Raw genomic sequence first — 24813 nt, 5'->3', positions numbered from 1 at the left:
TTGTCTTGTCCGGGTTGGCCTCAATACCGCGCCGGTTGACGATGTACCCTAGGAACTTACCCGAGGTGACACCGAAGACACACTTGTTTGGGTTCAGTTTCATGCTAAATTGACGCAGAATTTGAAAGACACAATCTAAGTCTTGTATTAATTCCTGTGAAAACTGTGTCTTGACGACCATGTCGTCTACATGACATTCTATTTTCGTGCCAATTAAGGGCTGAAACAGCTTATTCACAAGTCTTTGGAAGGTCGCCCCAGCATTCTTCAATCCGAAGGGCATAACCTTGTAGCAGTACAGGCAGAACTCGGTTATGAAGGTGGTTTTTTCCTCATCGGACTGGTCCATCCTGATTTGGTTGTAGCCTCAGAAGCTTAGCAACTCATGTCCCGAGGTCGCATCCACTAGGCGGTCAATTCTAGGGAGGGGGAAGCAATCTTTTAGGCAAGCTCGGTTCATGTCGGTGTAGTCGACGCACATGCGCCACTTGCCGTTTGCCTTTTTTACCAGTACTGGGTTGGCTACCCAGCTCGGGTAATGAACTTCCCTTATGAAGTCTGCTGCGATGAGCTTTTTGACCTCGTTGACCGCCCTCCAGCGCTCTGGGGCTAAGTTGCATTTCTTCTGTCTAATGGGTCTGACTATAGGGTCAGTATTAAGTTTGTGAGTTATAAGGTTGGGGTCAATGCTGGGCATATCGGCCGCAGACCATGCAAAAATATCTAAATTTTGAAGTAAGAAACTTACCAGTTCGGTCGTAGAGGTTCCTGGACGGAAGCATTGATTTGTAGCGTCCGTGCTGGGTCCGCAGTTGAAGTTGGGATCGCGACCGTTTCTTCTGTGGGCACAGCTCGTTCTTCGCCTTGCTCTGTAGGCCGCTCTAGTTCAAGGTCGTCGGCCACCTTGGTTTTTCCCTTCAGGGCGGCAACATAACACTTGCGGGACTCAAGTTGGTCGCCTCGCGCTACCCCCACACCGAAGTCTGTAGGGAACTTCATTGCCAAGTAGTAGGTGGAGACCACTGCCCGCAGGACATGCGTGATTGGCCGCCCTATTATGGCATTGTATGGGGAGGGGTTCGCGACCAACAGGAAATCGTGGTTGAGTCTGACCGCACAAGGCCATGTGTTGACTTCCACAGGTACTGTTATTTTCCCGAGGGGCTTAACTTCTCCGCTGAAGCCCACCAGAGGAGTGTTCGCGGGCTTCAACTCGTTTCTCTGCAACTGAAGCTGGTCAAACGCCGACTTGAAGAGAATGTCCGCCGAGCTGCTCGAATCGACAAGTATGTGCCTGACTTTGAAGTCGTTGATTCCTTAGTTTTATGACAAGTGCATCATCGTGAGGATAGTGGACCCCTCGCGCATCGTCTTCTGTGAAGAAAATCAGCTCCTCCGTCTTCAGCCTCTTCGGAGGGTTTTGTTCTTCTCGGGCAGCTTCGCGAACTAACGCCCGGGCCGCCGTCGAAGTACAACCTGCTACCATCGAACCTCCCACTATCATGTGGATGGTTCCCCGAACTGGCCTCTCTACCAGAGGCTGTCTTTGCGACGGTTTGGCCGGCCTGCTGCTGGATTCAGGGGCGTCCCTACCATGCTCCCTTTGCCGACCTGTCTTATTATTATTATTATTATGCTGTACAAAATTTCTCAAGTACCTGCGACAGATGAGTCCCTCTATCTTGTCCCGGAGATTATTACACTGTTCGGTACTATGACCGTGATCTCTATGGAAACTGCAATACAAGTTTGTCTTTCGTTTGGGTTCCCTTTTAGACGAGGTGGCCATTTTACGTATGGGGCGTCTTTGATCGTCATCAAGATCTCGACCCGCCTCGTGTTTAAGGGTGTGTAGTCCGTCCGAGCTGCTAAGGGAGCTCGCCTTCCCTCTTCCTTTTCTCGATCCCGCTTTCGGTCCTTTGGTTGATCTCTTCCTCTGTTCTCATGAACTTATCCGCGAGCTTGAGGAATTCAGCTACGGTCGCGAGCTGGCTAGCTACCATGTGCCATTTGAACTTCTTGTGTGTTACTCCTCTCTTGGCTATCGTGAGCTGCACCGTGGGCTCTAGTCGCGATATCTGCAAGCACGCGTCATTGAACCACTTGATGTAGCCCCGGATGGACTCTCCTTCCCTCTGGACTACTCCGAAGATGCTTTCCTTGGTTCTGGGGCACCGCTTGCTGGTAACGAAGTGTGCGGTGAAGACCTGCACGAACTGGGTCCAGCTTCTTATTGACCCGGGGGCCAAGTTCCTGTACCAGGTGCGAGCCACCCCCCTGAAGGTGGTGGTGAAGGCCACGCACATGCACGATTCACTGGCCCTTGCCAGGTGCATTTTGGACTGGAAGGCATTGACGTAGTCGTTGGGGTCGAAGGACCCATCATACTTGTCTAAAGGGGGGAGTTTGAAGTCTCTGGGCATGGGGACTGCAAGGAGTTTTGATGAGAGGGGGGAAGGAACTGAGAGAATAGGGGCAGCTTTTACCTCGTCCGAGCTTGTCTCTTCTTTACCTCTGAGCTTGGGTAGGACACGGGTGGCAGTTCGGCGACTTCGCCAGCGTCTTCGTTGCTGAGTGGGCCTAATACTAGCGCTGCTGGCCTCTGTGTTGCCGAGCTCGATGGGCTCGGAATGTTGGTAGTCCGCCGCTAGGACGCTGAATCAGTTCTCTGTGGGTGGGAGCTCAGACTTGGAGTGCCGAGGTACTGACTTGGCGGGCGAGGTTCCCGATCCGCCGGCGAGCTGCGAGGCGGGGGTGGTTTTTCTTTCCCCTCGGCCCGGGGATGAGGCCTAGCTCTTGGGGGGGGGTTCTGAAGTTGGGAGGCTTCTCCTCGGTGAAGGCGTCCACCCTGAGGGGAGGGCTTAACCGGCTTTGGAGCAGGGTGCCGAGGTGGAAGCTGTGGTTGGTTCAGAGAAGGCAGTTGGGGGAACTGCTACTGATAGTGATACTGAGAGAGGTGGTGTAGTACTTGGTGCTACTGGAGTTGATGCTGTTGGAACTGCTGCATTTGGGCTTGCATTGCCCGCATGAACTGCATCAGGTCGTCAAACTGGCTTTGGCTAATCGCCAGGGGGACAACAGTTGGTTCGGTAAAGGTTATCTCGACAGGTAGAGGAAGGGGGACATTCACGGCGGGAAGGTTCACTGGCGCCACTGTTCGTGCCGAGCTGTTGCCTTTGCCACGTGTTGAGTGGTTACGAGGTCAGTGCCAAATCTTCCTTCATCAGAACCTCACCCTTTGAATTCCATAGAATCCAAAGACAACTCTTATCCTTATGATACAACAGTTTAGGACATCTAAATGCTCAACGGGGAGACAAGAGTTGGTTAGTTGCCATATAAGAGTTGCAGAGATTTATTTATTTAGAATTCTGTGACACCATACTCTTAAGACATTGCCCTTTAACCTATGACCAAACATTTGATGTCAGACCTAGTTGCATGACCAATAATAACTTCTAATACCATAATTTATGAAAGTAAAACAAAAGTTTCATATGGAGATTCAAAGAGTCATATGGCAGGTTCATCATCCAAATCTAGAAAAGCATCTTATCCAATATTCCTCCTTATGTTACCACCAACCATTTCCTATAATGCAGCTATGTTAATTCAGAGAAAACTATGGAAAAATCAGCAATTGCATGCCCAATAGCTAAATACAGCTACAGGAATATCAAAATAACAAACTAATAACTGAGTCGACGATATGCACTCACTTCACGCAAACTTGTTTGATCCAGGCGGATATGAGCATACACACTGTTGTTAGCCAATGAGGTAATATCACTGCACATCCAAGTTTTTGTCAACCCAAACTTGATATCTGAACAAAATGATAAGACTAGATGCAAACTAATGAGAAAATACCTCCGAGTGTATACATCGATAAGAGACCCCTTTTCATCAACAACGGGTATGGAACTTATTTGGCCTGGAAAAGAAATATATAGGGTGTGAAGTTGATGTATTGTAATTAAACTACAATATAAAAAAATGCTTATCTTAATTGTTGAAATATAGACTCAGTTTGGAAAGAGTACAAATGCAAATATGTACATGCAAATACATACAAGACAATACAAAACATAAGATTTTGCACTCTACATGTTTGCATTTGTACTCCTTCCAAACTGAGCCATAATGAAAAACTTACTGATGCTGACAATAAAAGAATTCAATAAACAAAATGTAAAGCAAAATCTGGATTCCTCTCATAATCCCAAGTGAGGGATGTACATTAAAAACAAGGTAAAGTCGAGAAATTATAAGATTCCAAACACCTAACATGCTAAATCCTTCAGAGTGGCACGGTAAAAGACTCAACAGGACAAAGACTTGGAGTAATTGGTGAGTTTTCGAAAAGATGGGAGTACCAAATATGCATGTAAGACTAATAAAGGGCGTGTACTAGAGTGTAAAAACCAATGTTAGAACACCTAGGGGAGAGACATCAGAATTTCCAATACACTCCTCATTTATTTGCACTAGTCATGGATGAATTCATTAAACTATGCAAGAGTAGGAGTAGCTCCAATAGGTGATAAAGTAGGAGAAAGTAACCCCAATAAGTGATAAAATGAGAGCAAATAAGACTCTTATGGCAACCTGTGACAGACAGAATAGATCAAAGGCTGATGGGTTGGAAAGGAAAATTTCTCTCCTTTGCTGGGAAAATTACCTTGATAAAAAGTGTTCTTTCTAACTTGCCGATCTACTACCTATCCTTGTTGAAGGCTCCAGCGGCAGTGGTGGGGGAGATAGAAAGAATCCAAAAGGAGATTTTGTGGAGTGTGAGGGCTGAAAGAAAGAAAATACATTTGGTTAAGTGGGAGGTGGTATGCAAGCCTAAAAAAGAAGGGGGTCTTGGGGTGAGAAGGGTGGGGGTCTTTAACAAAGCTTTGTTCAGAAAGTGGGTGTGGAGATTTGGAAGAGAGAGGGAGGCACTGTGGAGGAGAGTAGTGGCTGGTAAATAAGGGGTGGTGAATTTCAGGTGGGATTCAAAGGAAGTAAGACACTCTTATGGGGTCTGTGTATGGAAAGGGATGATGAGTTTCAATTCTTTGATGGGTCCCCATTATTCTTGGAGAGTGGGGAGTGGGTCTAGCATTAGGTTCTGGGAGGATGATTGGTCTGGAATAGGGTACTTTTGTGAGATCTATCCAAGGTTGTACAGGTTGGGTCAGAAGGGAGTACCTATTTCTGAATGTGATGAAGTTTCAAATGGTTCAGTGGGGTGGACTCCAAACTTCAGAAGGCCACTCCTCAACAGAGAGCTGGAGGAATGTGTGGATCTGCTATCAAAATTGCAATCTTTGGAAACCAGTGCCCCCAAGAGTTGAAACCTTTGCATGGCTGATAGCTAGGGGGAGGGGGGGTGTATTCTGACTCAGGACATCCTAAAGAGTTGAGATTTTCAATTTCCAAGCAGATGTGCCCTGTGTTTATCTGGACAAGAAAATATTATGCATTTGTTCTACCGTTGCAGTTTCATTTCCCCAATATGGTTTTACTTCAAGCTGCTTAAAATGGATATGTGGTCGATTTCAGATCAATCTGAAATTTTTGGACATTGGCCAAGAATTCAGGGTGCTTCTAAGGTCAGGCTGATGTGGAGTTGCATTCCATTTGTGGTGTGCTGGGAAGTTTGTAAGGAAAGAAAAAGAAGAGAAGTTTGGAAGAGGTGGTGGCTCGGATCAGAGCTCATCAGTAATTGGTTGGGTGTTGATCCTGCCAGAATTTCAAGGCTTAAAGAAAGAAGACTTTGGGGCAGACTTCTGGAGTTCTTTGAATTCTTAAAATTCCGGGTTTCTGTTGTATCTTTGCTTTAAAGTTTGTTATCTGCTTTTTCTGGTTCCTTTTGGTTTGGCGGTGACCTATTGTCACCTTTTTTTATGATATCATCCACGTACAACTATCCACACAGCCACTTGTTTCTAACATATCTTCACAAAGAGAGTGTGATCAGATTGCCATTGTTTGAACTCTACTTGCTGAACTGCCATATGAAATTTACTGAACCATGCTCTAAGAAATTGTTTCAAGCCATAGAGGGACTTTCTTAGCTTGCACACCTTATTTTCACTTCCTTTGGCATAGAAACCTGGGGGTTGAACCATGTACACCTCCTCCTCTAGATCACCATTTAAAAAGACATTCTTTATATCGAGTTGATGCAATTCCTTGTCAAGGTTTGCAGCTAATGATAAAAGAACTCGAATTGATTTCATCTTAACCACTGGAGCAAACATCTCATCATAGTCAACACCATAGACTTGAGTGTATCCTTTAACTACCAGCCTTGGTTTGTACCTTTCAACTGTCCCGTCAGCCTTGTATTTCATTGTAAACACCCACTTACACCCCACTTGGTCTTTCCCTTTTGGAAGATCCATCAACTCCCATGTTTGATTCTTACGGAGCGCATTAATCTCTTCCTTCACAGCATCTGTCCATTTAGGATATTATAAAGCCTCTTCCACATTTCTGGGTATGAGGATGCTATCAACTACAAATAGGAAGGCACGGTGAGAGGTGTAAATGTGGTCATAGGAAACATACTGGGTAATGGGGTGTTTGGTAGTGCATGACCTGACTCCCTTTCTATGAGCAATAGGAATGTCAAGGTCATCCACAACCAAAATGGGAGCTAGGGTATCAACAGGTGAAATAAAAGGTGTGGAACTTACCTCTTGGGAATCTGACGGTGTTGGTTGCTTGGTGTTTGGTGGCTCCACATCTTTGTCACATTGCTAATCTCTACGACGTTTACATTGGAAGACACGAAAAGGAGTAGGATCCGGAATAGAAGGTAGAGCCACAGAGAGACTTGACGGACCTGGACACGGACTTGCTTCTCCTCTTCCACATTACTCTCCTCCTGAGGAGAAGCAAGGAAGAAGGTTCAGACTCAAAGAACGAGACATCCATGGAGACAAAGAACTTATGACCCACGGGATCAAAGCACCGATAACCCTTTTGTGAGGAGGGATACCCCAAAAATATACAAGGAATAGGTTGAGGATCCAACTTACCACGGGACGGAGATAAATCATGGACAAAAGCATGAAAACCGAACACCCTCATGGAAATGGAAAATAAAGAAGACTGAGGGAACAATAACTGATGAGGGGCCTTACAGTTTAATAATCTGGAGGGCATGTGGTTTTATGACATAAGCAGCAACAAGTATTTGGGAATATTCATATGTAGCATCATCCCTTGGGCTACCTCAAGGAGGTGTCTATTCTTTCTTTCTGCAACACCGTTTTGTTGAGGTGTTTTGGCACATGAGCTCCTATGAATGGATCCATGAGAAGCAAAGAAATCATTGAGCTTCCCATGGAAATATTCCTTCTCATTGTTTGATTGAAAGATTTGAATTTCAACATGAAATTGTGTAAGCACCATCCTCTGGAAATCTCTCACGATCTTTGGTACTTTGTCTCTACTATGCATGGGAAATACCAATGTATAACAGGAGAAATCATCAATCAATGTGATAAAGTATTTATACCCACCCTCTGAAGTTATTGTAATAGGCTCCCACACATTAGAATACACAATATAGAAAGGAAAACTGGATCTTTTATTACTTGAATGAAATATTGTTTTACATTGCTTACTCAACTGACACATTTGACAATGGAAATCTGACACTGAATAGAACTTAAATAAAAAAGGAAACAAGAACTTCACTATTTCAAAAGACACGTGACCTAACCGATTATGCCATAAAAAAATTTGACTCTTATTTAACTGAATATGCGACTCTAAGGATGACACTGAGAAACCAGCCTTGTTGTTGAGAGTGTAGAGACCATCCACTAAGCATCCTCGTCTTCCCAAAAGTTAGATCTTGGAAAACACATGAATCAGGTAAAAAGGTCACAGTATAGTTTAATGAGTTTGTGATGCTACCAACACAAAGAAGATTGATGGGAAGCTGAGGAACATGCAAAACATTATTTAGGTTAAGTCCATGAGGGAGGGATATTGATCCTTGGCCTGCAATGGAGGAGAATGATCCATCTGCAAGTCTCACCTTATCCCTTCCTGACAAAAGGTTATAAGACTGGAATATGTTTAGCTTACCGGTCATGTGATTAGATGCCCCTAAGTCAATGATCCAGGGGGAGCTGGTGGCAGTGGAGACATGAAAGGCAGAGGCTGCATTACTTGATGTAGACATAAATGAAGTAGAAGGGTTATCAGTAGCTAAACTGTCCATTTGGCGCAAGGCCCCACCATATGATTCCAAATGACTATGAAAGGAGTTCATGGTATCTTCCTTGGGGTCAGAACTAGTGAAGTGCTCCCGAGTAGTATTTGTTGACACCCTAGTAGACTGAGTTTCTTGGGTTGCCACATTTGCTGTATTGTGTGCTATATTAGACTTCTTCTCACCCTGTGCCTTACCCTGTTCTTGGTTCTTTACAGCTCACTTTGGCATCCCATGGATCTCCCAACATGTGTCATGTGTATGTCTTGAACGCCGGAAATGCGTACAGCATAACTTTTTTTTATTGAAAACAATAACTTCCATTAATTCTTTAAGAAACTTACCCCTCCACAGATTACAAACAGGCCCAAAAAAGGTTCTGCCTACTAACTCCTTGCTTTGCTAAAGTATCAGCCATTGCATTGGCTGATCTCCTACTCCATTTAAACCTGACTTCAAGCTTTCTTGTTAGTTGCATAATCTCCCTTATAGGTTGTCTAAGGGACTAGGCGCCTAGGCTGTTTGTTTGCATCCAGCCTATTACCAGTGTTTTGGAGTAGCTATAGTAGTCCGAACCAGTGAAGAAGGAAGAAGAAGATGAGGAAGAAGACAAGAGAAAGAGAGAACAGGAGGGTTTAGTCGAACTGATTAGTCTCCCATTCAGTCGACCCCCTTGTGTTTATTAGGTTCTAATTACACTTACAAAGACTAAACTGCCCTCACTTAAGTGTGGGGCAGAGTACTCTAATAAAACAGCCACATAAGCAAAGTACTTAACTGACATAAGATTACTAAATTACCCTTATTCGGCTCACTCTAACACTCCCCCTCAATCTGGAGAATATATGTCATATAATCCCAGCTTGTTACATAGATGATTCACTTTCCCTGAGTTTAGAGCTTTTGTAAACAAATCTGCCCATTGATCATTCGAGCCCACATGTTCTGTGTTTATCTCTCCAGCAAGGACCTTCTCCCTCACAAAGTGGCAATCAACCTCTATGTGCTTTGTTCTCTCATGAAATACAGGATTGGATGAGATATGGAGTGCAGCTTGGTTGTCACAATACAGTCTCATAGGTTTATCCATGTGAAACCCAATTTCTTGTAGAAGATTCCTCAACCACACTAACTCACAGGTAGTATGTGCCATGGCCCTATACTCAGCTTCAGCACTACTTCTGGCCACAACCGTCTGCTTTTTACTCTTCCACGTCACAAGATTTCCTCCAAGAAATGTGCAATAGCCCGTAGTAGATCTTCTATCATTCACTGAGCCTGCCCAGTCTGCATCTGTATACCCCACTACTTCAAGTTTTCCTCCTGGTTTATACAATAGTCCACGGCCTGGAGCTCCTTTTAGATACCTCACAATTCTAAGAATTGCATCCCAGTGAGGTATACGAGGGTCCTGCATGAATTGGCTCACCACACTGACTGCAAAGGATATGTCGGGTCTCGTGATAGTTAGATAGTTCAGCTTCCCCACTAGTCGTCTATACCTTCCAGGATCTTCAAATACTTCTCCTGTATCACTGCTCAACTTAACATTTGGTTCCATAGGGGTCTCAGCCGGTTTTGCACCTAACAGTCCTGTTTCTTCCAATAGATCAAGAACATATTTTCTTTGGCACAGATTTACACCTTGTTTTGACCTGGCAACCTCTATTCCCAAGAAATATTTCAATGTTCCAAGATCTTTTGTTTGGAAATGGTTTTGCAAAAATACCTTTAATTTGCCAATCCCCAATTTATCACTGCCAGTAATGACAATATCATCCACATAGACCACTAATAGAATCTTCCCAGCTTCTGAGTCATAGCTGAACACTGAGTGATCTACCTGGCACTGCTTCATTCCAAAACTCTTCACCACTTCACTGAACTTCCCAAACCAAGCACGCGGCGATTGTTTCAACCCATAAATTGCCTTTTTCAATCTGCATACCTTACCATCCTCCCCCTGAGCAACAAACCCAGGTGGTTGCTCCATATATACCTCCTCCACAAGATCACCATGGAGAAAGGCATTCTTGATATCAAGCTGAAACAGAGGCCAATCATACATAACTGCCAGGGAAATTAATACACGAACAGAACCAATCTTAGCCACTGGAGAGAATGTCTCCATGTAGTCTACTCCATACAACTGGGAGTAACCTTTAGCAACAAGTCTAGCCTTCAGACGCTCTACACTACCATCTGGCAAGTATTTCACAGTATACACCCATTTACATCCCACAGCATGCTTACTAGGTGGGAGAGTAGTAAGTTCCCACGTTTGAGTATGTTGAAGAGCAGAAAGTTCCTCCTCCATTGCCTGCCGCCAATCAGGTGAACTGAGAGCTTCTTGGACATTGTTAGGTATGGAAATAGAGGATAAAAGGGAAACAAACTGGCGATGTGATGTAGAAAGACGAGATAATGAAACGAAATTGGAAATGGGATGGATAGAACTGCGTTTACCTTTCCGTAAGGCAATGGGTAGATCAAGGTTTGAGGGTTCAACAATAGGAGCCATGAGAGGATCCGCAGATGAGGTAGAAGCTGGAGGAGGGGCCTGTGCCGTTCGACGTGTATATACTTGCCGGATTGGTGGACGTTCGGTGGTGATCTGCATGGGATGAGGTGATGAGTCTACTCCAACAACAACATCTGGAACTGGATCACTGACAGGGAGAGGAAGAGGAAGTGCGGGTGGAGACGAGGGTGCTTCAGGACTTGAGAAGAAGGGGACTGACTCAAAAAAGGTGACATCAGGACAGACATAGCACTTCCGGGTAATGGGATTATAATACTTGTACCCTTTCTGAGTCCGTGAGTAGCCAAGGAAGACACATTTAATTGAGCGTGCATCTAGCTTGTCTATTCCAGGGCTCAGATTGTGGACAAAGCACACACAACCAAAGACACGAGGAATTAATGGGAATGGAGATAAAGTGGGAAACAAGATAGAGAAGGGGGACCGACCATGAAGACTGAAGGAGGGCATCCGATTAATGAGAAACATGCAGTGAGTACAGCATCACTCCAAAAACGTTTAGGAACATTCATGTGGTGAAGAATAGACCGAGCAATTTCAAGAAGCTGACGGTTCTTCCATTCAGCAACCCCATTTTGTTGAGGGGTGTATGCACATGATGTCTGATGAATAATGCCATGTTGTTCTAAATACTGTTGAAATGAAGTAAGGAAGTATTCACGACCATTATCTGAACGGAGAATTTTGATTGGAACACCAAATTGTGTGCGTATTTCAGCATGGAATTTTTGAAAAATAGAAAACAATTCACTTCTTTCTTTCATTAAGTAAATCCATGTCATTCTTGAACAATCATCAATAAAGGAGACAAAATACTTGTACCCATTATAAGACTCTATTTTGATTGGACCCCAAACATCTGAATGAACCAAAGAAAAAGGACTCAACATACGACTCTCAACTCTTGGACTGAAGGACACACGACGATGTTTCCCAAACTGACATGACTCACATTGCAAAACTGACAAATGACTCAATGACGGGACCAAAATCTTGAGAGCCTTGAGAGATGGATGTCCCAGTCGGCAATGCCATTGTAGAGGAGTAAGCGAAGTCTGAAGAGCAATTGAAGATCCACCACCGTCAAGATAGTACAGTCCACCAGCTTCATGCCCCCCACCAATCTTCTTCCCCGTCTTGAGATCCTGAAAAACACAGGTGGAAGGAAAGAAGGTAACGGAACAGTTAAGAGCTTTGGTTATTTTACTAACAGATATAAGATTGAATGGAAACTTAGGGACATATAAAACAGATGATAAGGGCACAGGAGCCATGTCAATATTACCAACACCACATATGGGAGATGAGGACCCATTGGCAAGTGTAACAGTTTGTGATGTGGAGGTTTCAGAGAGAGAAGAGAACACACCTGGAGTCCCGGTCATATGATCTGAGGCTCCAGAGTTAATAATCCAGGGAGAGGTTTTAGATGACATGCAAGCAATACCTGATTGGGCAAGTGTGGCAATGGTATGCTGTGAAGTAGTTTGAAGGAACCGTTCATACTCATCACGCGGTACGCTCACCATTTCCCTCCCAGAGGTAGATGTAGATGTGGGAAGAGTTCGGTCTGCCGGTTTACTGTCACTGATATCAACCTCACTCGCTACAGCATGATTAGCCCATTTAGAGGGAGGGCCATGTAGATCATAACAGAAATTCACTGTGTGTCCCTCTCTACCACAATGAGTGCATTTCCTTGTAGAGTTATTCTTCCCTCTGCCACGACCTCCCCCTGAGTCACGACCACCCCGACTAATCATGGAACTGCCACGGCCTCCTCGGGGAGCATGACCTCCCCCTCTTGTACTATATCCAACCCCTCGAGCTGTCACAAGTGCTGATCTATCAGACTGTGTGGAGTTCTCTGTCTGTCCCAAAGAGATTCTACGAAGCCTTAAGAATACTTCCTCAAGTGTAGGAAGAGTAGAGCCCCCCAATATTTGGGCTCTAACTGGTTCATATTCCGACTTCAGCCCCACTAAAAATTTTGTAACATCTAGTTGCTCCCTTTGCTGTTGCTGAACTTTAATATCTGGAGTAAGGGGGTGATAGACATTGAGTTCATTCCTTATATTCTTCATGTTGGCATAGTACTCTTCTAGTGTTTTGGTTCCTTGTTGTAAATCAAAATACTCCTGATAAAGCTGATACACTCTTGTTGTGTTATCTTGTCCAGAATATAGCTTCTTAGCATGCTCCCATATATCCTTAGCCGTATCAAGAAACATGAAGTTGGCACTAATTTTAGGTTCCATACTATTCCACAGCCAAGTCATGATTTGAGCATCTTCTTGCTCCCAATCATCAAACCCTGGAGAGTCCTCCGATGGCTTTTCATCTCTTACATGCTTTACTTTATTCTTTGCCTTGAGAAACACTTCCACTGATTTGGCCCATGGAACATAGTTTTCCCCATTCAGCTTAATTGAGGTCATTTGTACCCCTAGGTAGTCGGAGGAAATTACCACATTAGGTTTCTGATCATTGTAGCCATCTCCTATTGCTGCCATTGTACTCTTTCACAGTTACCTCTAACCTTACTTCTCAGCTACAAGCTGATTGATGTTGTTCACAGTTTGATACTTCAACACCTATTGCAGCCCCTAAACACAACAGTGGGAGCACACACTTGTTCTTCTTTACACTACTGCTGACTTCACACACCTACGACCCACATAAGCATCACAAGCACCACAACACAACAGTAGGCCCTCTTACAACCACTCAATAAAAAAAATTGCGCATCACAAGCACCACAACACAGTCAAACTGCTACACCCAGTTCAGATTTGTTTAACACACTTAAGAGGGCATTACACGACCACAAGGAGCTTGGCAATGTCACTGCATTCCACCTTACACCACTCGGCCACCTACAGCAGCCCTAACACCACTCAACAACTCACAGCAGCCCTACACCATTCGGCTACTGCACACACAGCCCTTTTTAGGGCAACAATGAACCTAGTTCTCTAGGTTCTAATCAGTACTAACTGATTCTTGAAGGGTTCCTACCCAGAAATACCAGCAACACAAGAGGACTAAATAACCAACCTTCCTTTGAGAGTATCAGCCAACCATTCACTGCTGAAATCACCTTCCTTGATGAAGAAAACTGTGCGCAGCAGAGAGCAACGAACTGTGATGTCTCAGACCTAGGGCGAACCAACTCTCTCCATTAACCAACTAGAAACGAAGAGGAGGGTGTCACGAACACAGCTGAGATGCTTTGCAAGCGGAAGCAGGTCAGAAACCTTGCTCTGATACCATGTTTTGGAGCAGCTACAGTAGTCCGAACCAGTGAAGAAGGAAGAAGAAGATGAGGAAGAAGACAAGAGAAAGAGAGAATAGGAGGGTTTAGTCGAACTGATTAGTCTCCCATTCAGTCGACCCCTTTGTGTTTATTAGGTTCTAATTACACTTACAAAGACTAAACTGCCCTCACTTAAGTGTGGGGCAGAGTACTCTAATAAAACAGCCACATAAGCAAAGTACTTAACTGACATAAGATTACTAAATTACCCTTATTCGGCTCACTCTAACAACCAGTTTCAAATTTCCCTCCACTTCCAACTACTGAAAACCCAGTTGTTTTGCCAGCTTGAGCCCTTGTAGGAGTGCCAAAACTTCTGCCCTAAGAGAGTCCCCCAGTCCTATCGGGGCAGAATAAAGGGCTAGGACATTTCCTCCCCCATCTCTAAAGACAACCCCAATACCAGAGGGGCCTGGATTACTTATAGAACTGCCATCAAAGTTTAACTTAACATCCAAAGATAACGGGGGCTACCAGTCCTCTTGAATAGCTAAAGAGGGGCAGGAAGTTGCTACCGTGCTCCACCCTCTAATTAAGTCATCTGCGGAGAAGTCCTTGAACAGATCCAACGATTTCATCCAATGTATGATCTTGATGGTGATCCCTTCTATGACTTCATGTGCTGATTTTTCTTTCCCTTGGAAGATTCTGTTATTTCTCTCTTCCCACACTGCCCAAATAACTGCTGCCCTTGTTGCTCTCTACATTACCCTTCATCTTTTCTTTGACTGACGAAAAAAGCTAGATTCAAAAAGATCCACCACGCTTGTAGGAGGAACACACCTACACCCAAAGAGAGAGGAAAGCCAATCCCAAATAAGAGTAACAAAAGGACAAGATATTATAGATGATTTACCATCTCACCACTCTTCAAGTAAAGGCTACAAACATGAGGAGATAAGAACCAATTCAGTCTTTTTTTCTGAAGCAAGTCCAAAGTGTTGATTTTTTGGAGAACCACTTCCCAACAAAAAGCCCTCACCTTTGGAGGTACAGGAGCACTCCACACTTCTTTTATAGGAAAAGAGTAAACTAAATTGGAAGAGTGCACTAAAGCATTGAAGAAAGAAGAGCATGAAAAACAACCAGAGGACTCTTTAGACCAAATTCTATTATCAGGACAAGAATAATCCAAAAACACTGAATTTAGAAGGGAGAAAAGATCATCTGCCAACCCTATTTTTTACTCCCTCAACCCTCTCCTGAACCCTAAATCCCACGCCTCATTAGAAACATGAAAGGTAGAGATGACTTTAAATTTGTTCAAGGACAAGGAGTAGAGGACCAGGTACCTATCCTTCAGAGGCTGGTCCCCAACTCAAACGCCCTCCCAAAAAAGGACCTTATTACCCGAACAAGTGTCATACCTGATGAAAGGAGAAAAGGCAAGCAAGATACCAACAATGTCTTTCCACAAAGAGGAACGAGAAGCCCTTGGGTTGATACCAGCATCCCATCTATTTGCTGCCAATCCATGTATGCTTTTTCTATCACTCTATGCCACAAACTTTCTTGCTCCTTGGGAAACCTCCACAACCACTTACCTAAGAGTGCTATGTTTCTTAGACGGATATTTCCAATCCCTAAACCCCCTTTGTCTTTTGTCCTAGAGACCATTTCCCACTTCACTGGGTGATCCTTTTTTGACTCCCCAGGTTCCCAAAGGAAATCTCTCATTACTTTTTCCAACTTATTTGCCACCTTGACAAGCACTTTGAAGGTAGACAGGAAGTACACTAGCAAATTTGCTAAAGTTGACTTAATTAAAGTGATCCTACCTCCTAAAGAGATGTAATTCCTCTTCCACCCTGCTAGTCTCTTTGTGAATCTTTCCAAGACTGGGTACCAGAAACTTTCTGACCTTGGATTTCCCCCCAGGGATAAACCCAAGTATTTTATAGGCCAATCACTTCACTCACAACCTAACAACCTAGCCAAGGAAGACACCTCCTCATCTGATCTATTAACCCCAACTACACAACTTTTATTCCAATTCACTCTCAAATTAGAGACCTTTTCAAAACCTTCTATCAACAATTTCAGATTGATCATCTCATCAGGCTCTCCCTCACAAAAGAGAATTATATCATCTGCAAATTGTAAATGAGTAACTACTACTTCTTGCCTCCCTACTCTCCACCCATGAAAAATACTTCTGGAGTCATCTCTAGAGATCATAACACTCAAAACATCCACTATTAAGGTAAAAAGTAAGGGGGAAAGAGGGTCCCCTTGTCTTAGACCTCTCTTTGCAGGGAAAAAATCCCTAGCTACCCCAATTCACCAAAATAGAGTAGTGGCATGAGGTCACGCAACCTTTTACCCAACTACACCACCTTTCTCCAAAACCTCAGTTTCTTAAAACTTCTAATAAAAAATCCCAATCTACCAAGTCATAAGCCACCTTTAATCAAGTTATCACCAAAGAAAACTTGGGAGGGTTTCATTGGAGCATCTGTTATAACTATGATCTCTGCATTTGAAGTGGGTATCATCTGTTCCTTGTTATTAGTAATCTTTTAGGTAGTCCTAAATATGAAGTGATTGAATATGAAACTTGTTGTATGCATACATGCAAAAGTTACATTTTCTTTTATAATCAAATTTTATCTTAAGAGTTTGAGGGTTTTGGTTATTACCGGCTTCAAAAAAAGTGAGTGAAGTAGAGAGTGAAAAAACTGTGGATTCACAAGAGATGGAGAACAGGTTTGTAGAAGCTGCAAAATGGAGGAAAGAAATAAAGATTGAAGCAAAAGTTTTCATTCTTGAAGAGATAAGGATTAGAGGCCAGCAGACTTTGAAGATTAGGGAGGCAAAGAGAGCTACAATATTGCTGGAAGGTCTTGAAGTAATAGAATGGATGTAGAAGTTTGTTTCAAAAGCAAGTTATAAAGGTAAACAAACGAACTTTACGAAGTTCAACCTTGATGGAAGGAAGAGGTATGAGTTGGAAAGAAATCAACTCAAATCTTATCTGAAATCAATCGGCATGCACAGTACCAGGCAGCCTGTCAGTCTGACATGCTATTTTCTGAAATCACTACTGTGGGGCCCACTGCTGCGAGAGCAAAATTAGGGTTTCAACTGTAGGTCTGAAATAAGTGCTCAGCTGCACTCTTCAAGCAGTCCGCACAAGTGGGACTTGTCGTAGGGCAATATGAAACCCTAAAACTGATCACCTCTGAGGGGGGGTTTGGCTCAACAGTCAAACCCTAGAAACAAACTTAAAAACAGTCCGGCCTCTGCCTTCCAGGGTTACCTGAACCCTAACCTTCGCTGCTTCTTCCTGATTACCAACTCTCTGCAAGCCGCGGCAAGTCTTCAACTGCTGCAAACCTCACCTGGTAATCTCCAAGATTCAGCCACCGAATACTTCTTCATAAGCTTCCAGCCCTAGCTAGTCCTCATGTGGTCGGCTGGACTAGACACACATGAGAAGCCCTAGATAGGCTTTGAAACCAGGTAGAAGATCAAGACTGTAATCAGTCTTGAATCCTAATAGGTTTTAGGTTTACAAAACAGAAGAAAAGTGAGAGAAAGGAGAAGGAAAAGAAGAGAAACAAGAGAACACAAGGGGTTGAAAGGAGGGACAGATTCTAACAGATCTGCTGCCGCCACTCTCTTATTATTTATAGGTTATGTTCAGTACATAATGGAAAGGACACATCTGCCCTTAGTACTTACATGATAAATAAAGTAAATAAAAACTGAATAAATAACAATTGAATTAACAAACTGACACTACTATAACTGAAACAAATAACTACGCATGCTGTCCTACGAACACAGTGGGGACCACTGCTGTGGGGCCCACATCAGTGTTCTCTACAATGCACAACCACGACTAAGCCTTCACAGCATCAGCCAAAAAGGAGAAAGGAAGCTTCACAACATCGGCCTCCTCCTACTAGGGTTACCTTGGCGCTACGACCAAGGAAGAACCCAGAAAAAAAAAACAAGTAGTTCTTATTAGACGATTAGGGTTTCTTGTCCTCACTGTTCAGGAAATCAGAAATCTGGGTTGAATGGATATGATTCAGAAGAGAAAATGACTCCTATTGCCCAGATTTGTGCTCTGATACCATGTTTTCTCACAAGAATAGAGAGAGAGAAGAGAAAGGAGAAGAGAAGGGGAAGAAAGAAGTGTGAGTCAAAAAATTAGGCTGGTGGTGCCCAACTTCTCTTTTATAATAATATGATGTAACAAATAAAGAAAAGAAATTACAAGTAAAGAGAGAGGGGAGGTAGAAAGCCTAGCTAGATTGTTGGGTTGTGAGGTAGGAGATTGGCCTTTACAATATTATGACCAATTACTATGAAAAAGTCAAATAGTTCTTTAGGAGTTGTATCTTTTTATGACAAGTGCTTTTAGGAGCTTTATTCCACTTAGGTATGTTTTGAAAAAGTTAACTTTATTATTGATAAAAAAAACAGTTCGCTTTATTTTACTTACGGATACCTTTAGGCAGTTACTTGATAGTAAAACATCATCTAGGATCAGAATCTAAATCTGCCAATAAATAAGGAGAAGTTTGTGTTTTTTAATCTGAAGTGTACAGCTATTCATATCCACATTTATACAGGGTCTTCATTGTATTTTGTCTTTATGATTTTAATGAAATACTTTACCTTACAGTTAAAAAAAAAATACATCTGCATTTGTCTTCTTTGATTAAGTATGTACCTTCTATTAACAAATTAAGGGCAGCACTTAGAGGACTATCCAGTCGTAATGTTGTTAATTGGCACCCATTTGCTCTTCCCGTTTCTGACACCCATGCACCCAAAGGAAGCCTGCCAATAGGTTTTTGCAGAAGAGGAAGAACTCCACGAGAGTATCTCAAATGCCTGCAAATATCTGGAATTTTGAGGGAAAACATAAGCCATAAAAAAGAGCATAAATGATAGTGACAGAATAAGCCAGGATAAGCTGGAAATATGGCGCACATTTTAATATTCCCGATAGGCATGCAAGGTGTAGTAACTGTGATGATGACCCATCTTGTGATGAATGGATGATGGGAATAACTGATATCTTATTCCGAATAATCTTCAAAGCTACATCTTGTAGAGACTCATGTGGACCAGCCTGTAGATATCAGGATACTGGCATAAGTCGTAAAGATCTAAGATTGATATAGAGATTCTTTTATTTCCTTTTCTTCCTTTTTTTGGTGATCAGTAAGATGATAAGAAGATTGTTGATTAGAGATGATCAGGTAAGAACAATAATATCCTCAAATCAGTAGTTGCATAGACACCAGAAGATAAGTTAAAAGATTTGTAGTTCAATCTTTTTTTTTTTTTTGATAGATAACAACAAAATTTTATTAATGTAAACAGAATAATATATAGAAAAATTAGCCTCCCAATGGGAGGTGGATAAACCTACCCCACCCAAAAGCGATTAATTACAACTGAGCCCAAAACAAGTACCCCTATTAACCCCTTGTTTGGCTAGTGTATCAGCCAACCTATCTGTATCTCTTGGTAACCATTGCATTTTAAAAAGTCCTTGTTACCGGGTTTTGGAAATAAGCAGGATAAGTCCTGATTATCTCCCCTTGCATCATATTTCAGCTTCATATTAGTAGAGGGTGAAGTCTCCCCCTGCATTACCCTTTTTAGTCAGGCATATAACATCACATCATATTGATAGAATCAGTTTAGCAGAGGTTAATGTTGAGATGAATAGACAAAAAGACTAGAAGCAATACACTAGAAACCTATGCTAGGCAGTATAGTTGAAAGCACAGAAAGCCATACAAAAGCTAATGAAAGTGAAGCAAATGCCTCTTCGAAAAAGCATAAATACAAGAGGCGTGCACCTCAATTCATTCAGTTGTTACTGAAGTTAAATATGATTGATATCTATTAATGGGGCACTTATTCATAACATTACATAGAATATACTTACCATGCCATCGGGTACATGTTTATAACTGTATATTGCAAACGAATCATCGCTTTTTGGAGCATCTACATATGAAAAGCTGGAGGAAAAACCTGATGCGACCCACTTGAGTACTAGACAAATAGAACTTACAGTGATTATTCTTTTCAAGAATGGTTACAGTCAATAAAATTTTACTCCAGATTTTTCCTCTCAACACTTTTGAACCAAGTAAGAAACAAATCTCAGAAATGCCTAGCTTCTACGTTGCTCAGTTATAGCAAAAGAACACCCTGCAAAGCTACCACCAGGGGTTTGCTATCCTCCTATGCTTCCATCTTCCAAATTTTCCTTATTCTTGTTATTAAGGCCTTTGTGCAAGACAAAGCAGCCATTAGCTACTAATCTAAATGAGAATGAAGCTGCAATATGTTCTTATAGTCCATTGAAAACCACTCAGTTTCCTTTTCTATGATGTTCTTTATATTTGGGACTAATAAAATTATCTGAATTATTTCCACCATGAACCTAAATTTTGCTAGATTGTTGAATAAAGCTAATAGGTCATTTAAATATTTTATGCATTTTTGAAGTTCTGTTTTTTTATATTTTTCTAAAAGTTGGGTAATTAAGTGAGGTGCAGAGGTCACTTGAGTGACCATGCTCTTCATTTTGTCCTTCAAGCCTCAAAAGACAAAAGACACTACAATCTGAATGCTTTTTCCACTATAACTGAACTGGTTGGCAACAAATGGAAACCCCTTATTAGGGTGGAGTTACCCTTGGTTCTTTTTTTTTTGTTTCTGCACTCCACTGGGGCTTGTACTTACCCCATTACTCTTTTACAATTTCTATTGATTATTTCCTCTTCATATAACAAACATATTTCTGTTTCCAATCATAGTTGTCAAGGTGATGCCTAGGCGACTAGGCGGTTTTCCATGGTCGCCTCGTCCAAACGCCCTGGATTTTGTATACTAGGTGCCCGCCCAGAGACTTAAGCAGGCGCCTACATACATCTAAGAAATTTTTTTTTAAATTTATTTAGATGTTTTATTCTTTTAAAATAAAACCGGTTACATGCTATCATTTTATTATTAAGACAACAATACAAAGACTTTTTCTTTTATTTATGCATAACATAAGGGTATTTTCGGAGAGGGAGGAGAACCGAAGACTTCTTCTCAGTCGCTAGTCCTAGTCTCATTCCCTTTTTTTTGAAAAAACAGGGGCTCCGCTCCTATACTCCTCTCCGCCCCTGACTGTTATCAGTCGATAGTCTCAGTCCCTTTTTTTATTTGAAAAAACAGGGGCCTATACTCCTCCCTGCCCCTAATCCCCTATACTTCTTCCTCTTCTTCTTCCGCCCATATACTCCTCTCCTCCCTTCTTAGTTCCTGCACTTTTTTTTTTCAGTTAATAGTTAGTGTACATGCTTGCTAGTTGGCACACAAAACCAATAAAATAGCTTAGAAAAGTATAGATAAAGTAAAAACTCAAGAAAAATAACATTTTAAAATTCCAACACCTAGGCGCCAGGGTGCCCTGTGGTCGCCTTGGCGCCTTGAAAACTATGTTTCCAATCAAGAGAAAACAAAATTGGCAATGAAGCTAACTAAATTGAGACACTGTAACAAAGATACAAAGGTCAAATGCACTACTAAGGAATGCATAGTGAACCCGCCTGAACTCGGTCTTAATCCCAACAATTTGGGGTTCAGCTATACAAATCCTACCCAGTCATTGTGCTCTATCAAGAACCATGTTTCCTGTCAGATTTTAAATCTTTAAGGGTCTATTTGGTTCACAGTTGGAAATGGAATCAGAATCCCTGTTAGGGAAGTGGTTGTGGAGATGGCCTTTGGAGCGGGATAGACTCTGACACGAAGTAGTGAAGAGTATTCATGGATGTTCAGAGAGTGGTTGGGATACTGGTGCATCAAAGAGGGCTAACCTAGCCACACCTTGGAAAGCAATTCACAAAGTTCTTCCGCAGTTCCTTAGCTGTGTCAGGTATGAAGCTTGTTTAGGTAATTCTATTCGGTTTTGGGAGGACATTTGGGTTGGAGATCTCCCTTTGAAAGACCTTTTTCCTTCATTGTACTCTGTTTCCTTGTATAAAAATGAGGTGATCTCAAAATTCCTTCCGTCGAATTTATCCTTACCAACTTTGTCTTGGGATTTTGGTTTCCGTAGAGGATTAAGGGATGAGGAAATTGAGTGTTTGTCTACTCTTCTATATCTCCTTGATAAGGTTTGGTTGGATCCCTCGAAACCTAATAAAAGGATTTGGGCCATTCACCCCAAAGGGTCTTTTTCTTGTGGTTCCTTTTTCAAGTTCCTCTGCCAATCTCCCTCTCATCAGGATTTCCCTTTCAAAGAAGTCTGGTGTAAGCCGGTCCCCCCCAAGGTTATGGCTTTGTGTTGGGAAGTGTGGCATGGTAAAGTAAACACGATAGACAACCTACAAAAGAGAAGACCCGACCTTTGTATTTCACCAAACCGGTGCATTCTTTGCAGATCTCATGGTGAGGATAGTAATCATCTATTTTTATCTTGTAGTGTCACTGCAGAGCTCTAGGCTTGGCTTCTATCTTTGTTTGGGTCTAGTTGGGATATTCCAACAGAAAGTAAGCACAATCTTTAACCCTTCTTTCTTCTCTTGGTCCCATAAAAGAGGAAGGAAAATGTGGAGATGCTCACGAGCAGCATTGTTATGGACAGTATGGGAGAAAGGAATGCCAGAATCTTCCAAGAAAAAGGAAGAAGCAGTCAAACCTTAAAGGACTGCATTTTGTCCAGGTCTTTGCATTGGTTAAAGACTCTAGAATTATTTAACCATTTTACTTTTACTGATTGTTGGAAGGATTGGAAGTTGGTAGCAAGCTGTTCCTCCTACAAGGGAAGGGCAGTGACTAGCTGGGTCCCCCCTCCTCTTGGTTCTTTGAAGCTGAACTTTGATGGGAGTAGCCAGGGTAACCCGGGTCCCTCTGGGATGGGAGGTGTACTGAGGAATGAGGCTGGAGAGGTTGTCTTAATCTACTCTGGCCCTTTAGGATTTGGGAACTCTATCCGGGCAGAACTGCTAGCTGCAATACAAGGAATACTTCTCGCAAAAGAAGTGGGCATGGAGCAGCTTCTGATTGAAGGAGACTCTAAGACAGTGGTGGACTGGTTAAATAATCCGGAGGATGTCACTTGGGGCTACAAAAATGAGTTGAAGAAATTCAAATGGCTGACAAGAAATATGTCTATAACAGTACAATGGGTTGGGAGACCAGCTAATGCTTTTGCGGATGTCTTGGCAAAACAAGGGATAAATAGGGAAACATTGTTCTGAGCACAATTGTAACTATTGTTGTAATTTCAACATTCATGTTTTCTCTGTTGTAGTTTGTGTATTTGCTGTTTGGAGAGGCTGCTCCTCGCGCCTCTAAGGGGACCTTCTTGTATCTATTCATTATTTTAATGGAATTGATGTTATTTATCAAAAAAATGGAATCAGAATCCCTTGGAATGGCCTATTACCATAGTCTGTTTGGTTCAGACAGGAATCGGAATCGGAATTGAAATCAGCTGGAGTGGGATTTCATTCCCAAAGGAGGGGGAGAGAATGGCCATTCCCTCAAATGGGGAAATGCCATGCCACTGGGAATGGGAATGGGATACCAATTCTACCCAACCAAACAGTTGGAATCAGAATGGCCCATTCCAATTCTGATTCCAGACCCCTATTCCCGCGAACTAAACAGGACCTAAATCATTGTTTTTACCACTTCAGATTATGTTGCCTTTTAAGAAACTTCTATTTGAACCAATTACTCCTTGCTGCAGCCATCGACCATCTGTGCACATGAACAACCACCTCAGCTGTTTTCCCTTATATTGGGACTACTCGTAAGAACCCTCTAATGCACTCATTCCTGCTTCTGTCCTTTCTAGTCTTGCCAATTGCATCTTAACATACTCATCTCAGATATACTCATTATTTGACAATGTTCTTTCTTTATTGCCCAGAACTCTGAAGGGATATCATGAGGGCCAAAAAGAAAATGGATTCAGGAAGTAGAAAAGGTTTACTGAATCATTCCTTAACCAAAGACATGGACAATGTCAGTTGAACATAGGAATAAAATCCTTGAAACTGAACTTACAAGGTGAAAGGGATTGTGGCACATAATGATAACGAGGATGATGATGAATTCATTTTTTTTCTACTCATGAACCTCTAATATAAAAACTTTTTGCAAGAACAGATATAATCCAGTCTACTGATTATTTACCTTAAATATTATATATAGGCACTTCAGACCATGAGTTTATCGACTAGTAGCAATGACATAAATAAATATGATCCAAATAAATAATGGAATGGATGTTGATAATCTACCAAAAGGACACAGGGAATATCTTATCACAGAGAGTGCTTACTTGGACCAAAGGCCTCCTAATTGGTGATTGCACAGGAACATCAGATGCTCTACGAATTTGAAGCTTCCCTTCTTTCCAAGCCGAAATTGAATGCATTTCACGTTCTTCATTAGTCAGCATTGTAACATTATTATGAAGCTGCACATGAAATGAACCAGAAGTAATTTCCTTATAAACAAAACATAGAAAGTCAAATAAACAAGACCAATAACAGCATGCAGACAAGCACATAAGAGGAGCTAAGTGTAAACAGAGAAGCCTGCAATTGGATAGTTAGCTTGTTAAAACCTTTTTACCACAATAATCAGTTCAGTTCATCAATAACATTTTCATAATTTTCCTCAGCAAACTATACCATCAAATGGAAGCAAAACTTGCTATAATTATAGTCACCATACAGCAGAGTCATT

The 24813-nt window shown here is 42.2% G+C and overlaps 1 protein-coding gene across 4 annotated transcripts in view; it reads right to left on the bottom strand.

Moving 5' to 3' along the window:
• The window catches only part of LOC148853321 (sucrose nonfermenting 4-like protein), a 47732-nt gene that overhangs the window by 8091 nt on the left and 14828 nt on the right, over positions 1-24813 (bottom strand). For all 4 annotated transcript variants that reach the window (XM_088983386.1, XM_088983383.1, XM_088983384.1 and 1 more), the window contains exons 7-11: positions 24404-24541; positions 19027-19168; positions 18764-18937; positions 3871-3934; positions 3720-3789 (exon numbers count right to left, since the gene is read on the bottom strand). In XM_088983386.1, the coding sequence (XP_088839512.1) occupies positions 3720-3789; positions 3871-3934; positions 18764-18937; positions 19027-19168; positions 24404-24541 (588 nt within the window). The remainder of the gene's footprint in view (positions 1-3719; positions 3790-3870; positions 3935-18763; positions 18938-19026; positions 19169-24403; positions 24542-24813) is intronic.

This window comes from Nelumbo lutea, chromosome 4 (assembly GCF_056320005.1).
Source record: "Nelumbo lutea isolate HS-2025 chromosome 4, American lotus-T2T, whole genome shotgun sequence".
Classification (NCBI taxonomy): Eukaryota; Viridiplantae; Streptophyta; class Magnoliopsida; order Proteales; family Nelumbonaceae; genus Nelumbo; species Nelumbo lutea.
Note: the sequence above shows the minus strand (reverse complement) of the source record. Positions and strands in the feature narration are given on the sequence as shown.